This window comes from Chiroxiphia lanceolata, chromosome 3 (assembly GCF_009829145.1).
Source record: "Chiroxiphia lanceolata isolate bChiLan1 chromosome 3, bChiLan1.pri, whole genome shotgun sequence".
In the NCBI taxonomy this organism is placed as follows: domain Eukaryota; kingdom Metazoa; phylum Chordata; class Aves; order Passeriformes; family Pipridae; genus Chiroxiphia; species Chiroxiphia lanceolata.
Window position 1 is genome coordinate 23,654,872 of NC_045639.1, and position 8,229 is coordinate 23,663,100.

At 43.3% G+C, this 8,229-nt stretch overlaps 1 protein-coding gene across 7 annotated transcripts in view; it reads right to left on the reverse strand.

Moving 5' to 3' along the window:
* SYT14 (synaptotagmin 14) overlaps positions 1-7,104 on the reverse strand; it is a 90,056-nt gene extending 82,952 nt beyond the window's left edge. For 4 of the 7 annotated variants that reach the window (XM_032682283.1, XM_032682282.1, XM_032682281.1 and 1 more), the window contains exon 1: positions 7,017-7,076. Coding sequence is in view for 3 of the 7 variants with exons in the window: in XM_032682286.1 (XP_032538177.1) it covers positions 7,017-7,029 (13 nt within the window). In the remaining 4 variants the exon portion in view is untranslated. Of the gene's footprint in view, positions 1-7,016 lie in introns of all 7 variants that reach the window. The other 3 variants (XM_032682286.1, XM_032682285.1, XM_032682284.1) reach the window with 1 other exon arrangement.
* Positions 7,105-8,229: the final 1,125 nt, after the last annotated feature.

An 8,229-nucleotide genomic window follows, 5' to 3' on the forward strand; every position in this document is an offset into this window, starting at 1 on the left:
ATGAAATGTTTAAAGTTGAATGCTTAGAACTAGTCAAAAAGCAAACTAAAAAGCAAACAATGTCTGAGTTTATAAGGAGAGAGCAAGTTAAAAAAAAAAAATTTGCTGTTTTATATACTGATTTATATACCCGCATCTTGTATGTTTTATGCGGTTTTGGTCTCCCCTTGGTCCTACCACCTCAAAGAATAAAATGGAACCACAGAACACACAGACAAACGCAAAAAAAAAAGAAAAAAAAGGGTCAGTGAAAACAGTTTAAACACAAATGGTTTCCATATGAGGAATGGCTTAATAGACTAAGACTCTAGAACCACAACAGAGAGTGGACGCAAGCAGGTGAATAAAGACAATTATTCACAGTCTAACTCACTAATAAGAGAAATAAGTATCAGATTAAATTAGCAGCAGACATGTTCGAGACCAGAAGTTTTCAAGAGTAAAAGTCAGAAATCAATGTTCTGATTCTATAATGCAAACTCCTATGGTAAAGACTGTCTTCTTTACTAGCACCACTTAAAATGATCACTGTCCAGTAATTTCTTAGCCTAAGGATAAGGTCATCTACCTTTCCTAAGAATATTTTGTTTGCTGTTATGCAACCATAAAAGTATTGACAAACATTAAACCAGTTTTCTCATGGAAGATATTTACTTTTGAATTATATTTGTAATCAACAGAACCAATGGCACTGATCAATGAATTAGCAATCAATGACAATTAATCAAGACTAGCATAGCTGTTTCTGGAGACAGCACGGATTTTCTAAGCTGACCAAGTAATAAAGCAAAGAGGTTATTTGGGACTTTCTCTCCCGTCATGAAAATAGTATTATCTCACCTTCCTTCCTACCCAGGATGACCAGACACTTTTCTTTCCCTCCTCTTCTGACAACTGAAATAGAATTAGCACTTAAAAAAAAAAAAAAGTCCTTTATTTTACCTAGCTCTCAGTCAAGTACTTCTTCAGATAAGTCTTACTGATGGAAGTAAAGAAATACAGTAAATATAACTAGCACAGAAACATCCATCCAGTATAAATGGTTCAAATCTGATGACCTAATATAAAATCTTTAAATTTTTTTTTAGAAGAACTGAAAGCTACAAAAGGAACTTCATTGCAAATGCCAAAATTATTAAATATGCATTGCCAAGCAATGTACACTGTTAGCAAATGTTCTGAAATAAAAAGGAAGATGTCAACAAAAAAAGTTGATAGCAGAAAAAGGATGAAAAATTAGCACGACTTTTAGCTAATTCTTACATTTTTTAGTTACCCCCACTAATCACTACTCTAGAGCAGAGTTTCAAAACAGAAAGTAAGCTGAGAAATATTTCTATTTTTAAAATGATTCTATGGTCTATGGAGAAAAATATACTCACAGAAATAGTATCAGTAACTGGACTTCTCACATTTCACACAATGCAGTAAGTTTGTGATACAAAGGGAAATTACTACAAGGAATTTGTATTTAAAAAGATTCCAATTAGTAGGAAAACTGCTTGTGTCAGCCATACTGAACCCACTCCTTTTCACACTGAAGACTATGCTTCTCTGCAGAATGAGACCTATTAGTTCACAAACTCAACACTCATTTGCTGTCTTAAAACTAACTTTCAAAATCCTCCCAAAGTTTCCCTCTCTCAATCTAGGGACAGAATTACTCAGAAATCAGAAAACACCTAACACCTCCAACAGTTAAATACGCAAAAATCAGGAGGTGCAAGGATTAACTGATGACTTGAAATCCATTTCAACTTTTACATACAACATAGGCCCTTGGCCTTATGCAGTTCAAAACCTGACAATATTCAGGAAAAAATTTGTTATCAGCTGTGGATCCCTTGTATTATTCATTACAAAAGCTGGAAGAATTAAAATTGAATTAGGTGGAAGAGAAAATATGACCTAATAGTTAAAACAGTTGAAAGTTCTCCAGAAGACAGCAAGACTCTTTCTTCTCTTAGAGATCTCCTGTATTTTGATGGGCAGCAATATAAGCCAACATCTTTAATCAAGTAGTGGCTGTGTGTTTGCTTTCCTGCACACCCATCTTGAACATCAAGAGTTCCAATTTGTGAAAGTGCTAAGCACTAAAAATGAACAGAATTCAAGAAGAATTTCACTCTGAACACATCACCTGTTCTTATATTAACTATGATAGTTACACCTCAGCCCACAGGGAACTTATCAAAAAGAAGTCTGTAGAGCATTAGAGGGTAGATGTCTTTTTTTTTAAAAAAAGATAGCCTCCTCTATAATCTGAAAAGTGATAGAGACCTAATGGCTTTCCTTATTTCAACAGATTCAACACTACAGCAATGATGGTGTAAGACAAATCCAACCAGGAAACTGGTGATTTTGCATATGGCACAAGGTTTTACTGTCATCAGCAAATAACGCAGAGAATCATCCTTACAATGACAACACCAGGCATTCACTGAATAGTTTCCACTACAGACAGTGAACAAGCACAAGGCAGCATTAAACCGATTCTCTGTGGTTGATCAAATCTGATACCCTGACATATGATCCACTCCACAATAAGCAAATGTGTTTAAAAGTGGGCCTAAGCACAAAATATGTCCTCTTATGTTTAGGCTTTATTTAATACTGATGCTGCTGCTCAACCCCTGTTCTGGCTGCACCAGCTTGGATTTGGAAGCACTACTGCCAATTCAGATCAGCACTAGCTTGAGGATCTCCATGTCATCTTACACCCTTCTAGTACATGCTGCAGTGATACCTCAATATCCCAGGTAACTAGAAAGTCAAGATAAAACTGTTCCCCAAGCCAGATTCAACCTACAAGCCACTTATGATACTCCTACCTAAGTGTAAGCAGCTAATTGTTCCGTTGTTTCCTTTTCTGGATTCTGGAAATTTACAACAAGGCATAGTTTTCACGTAACCTATATGAAGCAGTATTTTAAATCCTCTCTCTTTTTGTATACATAAACAAATAGTAGGTTCATTCAGTAATTTTTATCTTTGTTTCCCAAGGAAATGAGGGCTATATAATTAATCGTCTCACTTCCTGCCCCATCCTTCTATTGTTTACTATTTTGTCTTAGATTCGCTGGCTAATTTAAGACAAAATTGACAGAAAGTTTTAAGAACTTCATACATTTAGTATTCACTGTTTTATAAACATTACCAGTCAAATACAACACAAACACAGACCCCATTAAACACGAGGACAGCCAAAAAAATCTCTGCACAGTACACAGAGCTGCAGATGCCTCCTCCAAACCAAACAGTTGGCAGATGAGGAAAGAGAAGGGGACAATTTTTTCAGAAGCATCAAAGAGATCAGGACACTTCAGAGATGCTCAGGAGATGCAAGAACAAAATGATCAAAAACCTAGACACATGGCAAGGACCTTGGCCTCTACATCAGGAAGAAGTGTTCAACTGAAAGGATCACAGGGGAAAAATATGGGAAGCTATGTTCATTAATCTCACTACCAATAACTTATTAGATGACAGCACCAAGGTGTAATTCTTTCTTCTCTACTAGATACCTCTTATCTGGCTGGCTCATTATTCTCTTTAATACAACTTCTCAGTTCTTAACACTAAACTCCTTACAACATAAACCATAGGAAAGAGTTTAAATTTGAAAATAATTAACTTGTTCTGAAAAGATTAATCTCCAGATGTATTCCCCTCCTTCAGCAACATAAACTTTTGTATAGCCTGTACTACATTAGAGCATGTTCAAGTGCAGCTCAAAAATCTGGTAAAAGTAGATTCAAGAGGCTATGCAAGAGATACAGTTCTGCCTTAGGTTATAAAGTATCCCACCTGTGACCTTTTACATTTCCTTTCCCTCCTCCATGCAATGCAGTGTGGTTTCTATCGCTAGCTCCTCACCTAGACCTCAATTCAACAGACCTCTCTTAAGATGCCAAAGCTTTGCTATTGCTCAAAAGAGCAAAAGCAGCATGGAGAAATCAAGTTAATGCTGCCATAAGGATCATTGCCACAGTGACACTGAAGGGTTCTCAGAAGTGACTCCTCAACCTTCTCCCCAGTCCCAGCAAACTGCCACAAAACTCCAGGTCTGGGCAGCTGTAGGTGGGAGCATTTTAACCTCGGACTGCCCACCAGTCTGGTCATACTACTGCTTTCAGTTTGGTCTTACTCTCTACCATATTTGTCACCTTCCTGTTCTGATACTCTACTTATTAATTTAATCTTTCCCTGTGAAAAAGTGGAAAAGTTAAGCAATAAATTACCTTGCATGATAAAACAGAGCTCCTAGCTAATACTAATTTTGTTTTGGGAGATAGCTACACAGAAATAACAACTGCAAATACAATCCTTTAATCTCATTTGTGCCAAAACTTTTCCAATTGGGTTGTTCTTTGTTGTTTCCTCATAAATCTGAGACTGCCTGACCTATGTAAACTGTAACCTGATGTCTTTATGAAGAAATACAAAAGGAATATGTTTTAACATGACATTAACTTTCTAAAGAAAAAGATGTAATTGTTCCTGCAATCACTAGATGAGGGCTTTGAACCATGATCACATGAAGAATACTCATCTTATAGAAGTCTCTTAGTGATTGTAACAAAGCATTGACACTGACCAAAAGGGTAATGGCCACTGACCATGGCCAGTGGCTCTGTGGTTCTCTATAACACTTGATACAAAAAGCCTCACTTTTATAAAAACTTTGGGGTTCACTGTCGGCTGGTATACTGACCAAGTGACACAGGAAATGGTACTTAGAGATTTTTGAGAACAGCCAAAAGCAGCTAACAAATTCTATTTTAACTTGAGCTCTTTTAATTTTGTGCACTCTTCACATCTATGTCCTGCTTTGAAGGGATTTTGAACTATTTTATATTAATTCTTCAAACAGAAGTCTTCAATATTGCTTATTTCCTGTGCCTCTACCAAAAAAAAAAATTAAAGAATCTGTCCAAATGCTGTGTCTTTAAAACTGAGTAAAGTATTTTCTCTGTTTACTTAAATACATTTACAAATTTACTTGGACACAATGCAAATTCTGTATTTTGACAGTTTAGACTAGAAATCTCACGGTTTGATGCCAACTTCAAGAGTTAGTATTTAACCAAATCAAACTCATATTTTTTAGCACTGCTGGTCAGAACACAGTACTGCTAAACAGTACAGCCAAGGCAAGGTACTGTTGCACAAACAGGAGGGAGAGAACATCAAGATAGTCAGCTATTCAGCTGAAAACAAAGAGGAGGATACATGCCTGCTACAGACTACAGCAGAAAATACATTGTATTTTCTGTCTTCAGGAAGAGTACTAAATCAAAACCCAGCAGACCACTTTCGTGATTGGATTTTTTTTTTATTCTGCCTCTGCATTTAACTGTAAACTATGCACCCAATTTTCTCAAGAGCCTAAGCCCCATTTTGAATATTTCATATAAGTATCTACAAGAGTTGGGCTATTTCTAAAGTCTGGCCATAATGAGAAGTGTTGCATTCTTTTCAAAGGCTAGATTGCTTTATTCATCCACGATTATTTGCTTTAACTTTTAAGAAGTAATACCCTAAATCCTCTGAAAATATTACACATGAATTTCACATACTGTGAATATTTTCAGATCTAACAGATTCCCACAGATTTCTGGGATAATGCTGCTTAAAATGAAAACAGAGACAGATTTTGAAGGACTGATAATTTTTTTCTTTCTGAGCTCGAATTATGTAAAAAGTCCAGACCCAGCAGAAATTTTTTGCTATCTTCTTGATAATATTAAGAGGACTTTTCAGCAGAAAAGAACCCAGCCAACTTAAAGCTGGCCAGCTCAGAATCCTGGTGTGCACAGCTTCCAAGACAGGGTGAACATGCAGCTCTGCTTGCGCAGTGCAACTTCTCTTTACAGAGGCCTGAATTACTAATCCAGGGAAAACTGACAGCAGAGGAGCATCCCACATGCGAAACAAACGAGAACAGTTTGTTTTTTCCCCCTCCCTCACTGTTTTCCTAGATTCTTTAAGTTATAACAACAGACGCTTTCAGAAAGAAACACCTCAGTCGGGGAAGCTGCATACCTTAGGATGTTCTCTGGCTGGAAATAAAGTTCTGGGATTTTTTTTTTTAAAGGATTTTTATCGAGGTGTAAAATTACTCTCAGAATCAAGAGGAGAGGTTTCAGAGCAAAGCTCAGAAGTCTTGCCTTTGAGGATGATCATCTCCAAACAAACCCAACAAGTGTCTCGAACATCTCGCTCCTTTGTTGCTGTTTCTAAGTGATGACTAGAAAGATCTGCGGACACCAGGCTCCTGTGCAGCCTGTTAGCTCCCAGCAACCGGCGGAGAGCGGGGAGCATCCCTCGCCTGGGGACTCAGTTTTCAGAGACTCAGGGGCCAGGAGAGGGCCAACGAGTTTTAAAGCAGTTGGCAAAGTCCCTGCGGGGAGGGTGGAAAGGGCTGCGCACCTCCAGCCCCACATTTTCAGCCCGGGCGCGGGTCTGGGACCCAGCGGCGGGCAGGGGCGGCAAAGCCCCGGCCGCGGGGGCTGCACCGCCCGCCCCCGCCTCCCCGACAGAGCAAGGGCGGCTCAAGGCACGGGGAGATGGATGGCTTCGTCCTCCTCGGGTCCTCGCACGCCCGGCATCCCCGGGGCAGGAGGCGGCGGAGGAGGAGGAGGAGGAAGAGGAGGAGGAGGAAGGATGCCGGCCACCGTGCCAAGGATTTATTTACCCCTGCCCGGCTCCTGGGCGCGGAGACGGGAGGAGGGCACACCACACTCACCTCTCCCCCACCATCAAACAGCCCCGGCACTGTACCCCCCGCAGCCGGGCCGAGGGGGACGGGGAGCAGAGGAGGCGCCCCCCCGCCGCCCTCCCCGGCTGGGGGACCACTCGCTTCGGTGCGCCCCCACCTCCCGCCGCGGTGGGAGCCCTCCCTCCCCCCGGAGCCGCCCCCCTGCCCGTGCCCGGGGGAGGAGAGGGAGAGGAGGGGGCTGGGGGAGGGGAGCGGTTCGGGGCGAGAGAGAGGAGCCCGTTATTGGCCTACTTACCATCAATCGCCATGATCCCCGGCGGGGTGGGCCGTACCAAGCGGAGGGAGCGCACGCAGGAGAGGCGCTGCCGGGCGCCGCGGATGCCAGGCGGGAGCGGCGGGAGGGGCGGCAGCGGCGGGAGGGGCGGGGCGGGCCGGGGCGGGCCGGGGAGGTGAGCGGGGCGGGGCGGGGCGGCCTCCGGAGCGCGCCCGGCGCGTCACCGCTCCCGCCGCCGCCGCCGCCGTCCGGCCCCCGCTTGGCCCCGGTGCGGGGAGTCCCGGGCGCCTCACGGCTGCGGGGCGGAAACGCTGCTGTCCATCAAGGGAAGGTCCCGGCGCTTCCCGCCGTTCTGTTCCGTGGGTTCCTTTCCAAAGCGATTGCCTGGAACAGAAGCCAAGGCTCCGGGGGCACTAGTGTCAGCCAAGCCATGCTTCTCAGAATCACTCAGGCTGTCCTGAGTTGGAAGGAACCCACAACCCACATCGAGCCCAACCGCTGACCCTGCGCAGGACAGCGTCAAGAGTCACAACATGTGCCTGAGAGCGCTGTCCAAACGCTTCTTGAACTCTGTCAGGCTTGGTGCTGTGACCACTTCCCTGGGCAGCCTGTTCCAGTGTCCAACCACCCTCTGGGTGAAGAACCTTTTCCTAATATCCAACCTAAACTTCCCCTGACACAACTTCAGGCCATTCCCTCGGGTCCTGTCACTGGTCACCACAGAGAAGAGATCAGTGCCTGCCCCTCCTCTTCTCCTTGTGAGGAAGTTGTAGACTGCAATGAGGTTTCCCCTCAGTCTCCTCTCCTCCAGGCTGAACAGACCAAGTGACCTCAGCCACCTCTCCTATGGTTTCCCCTCAAGGCCCTTCACCATCTTTGTTGCCCTCCTTTGGACACTCTCCAGTAGTTTAATATCTTTCTTACATCGTGGTGCCCCAAAGTGCACACAATATTCAAGGTGAGGCTGCACCAATGCTTCCATCAACAAGTCCAGAACATCGCTCCCCCAGCACCTGCAGTCACATGCATGTGGCTTCCCTGTGTGCACGTATATTTGGCCACACCAAGGGCCTGTACAACCCTGTAAAAACATCGAAAAAAGTCTTGCTAAGTAAAACCACCGAAATAGCAGCATTGAAATTACACTTGCAACCTTCACGTGCTCCAGATCTCCTGTAATACATGGCAGCGTGGTGAGAGACTCTTTATTCCTCCCATCACACTTCTGACTGAC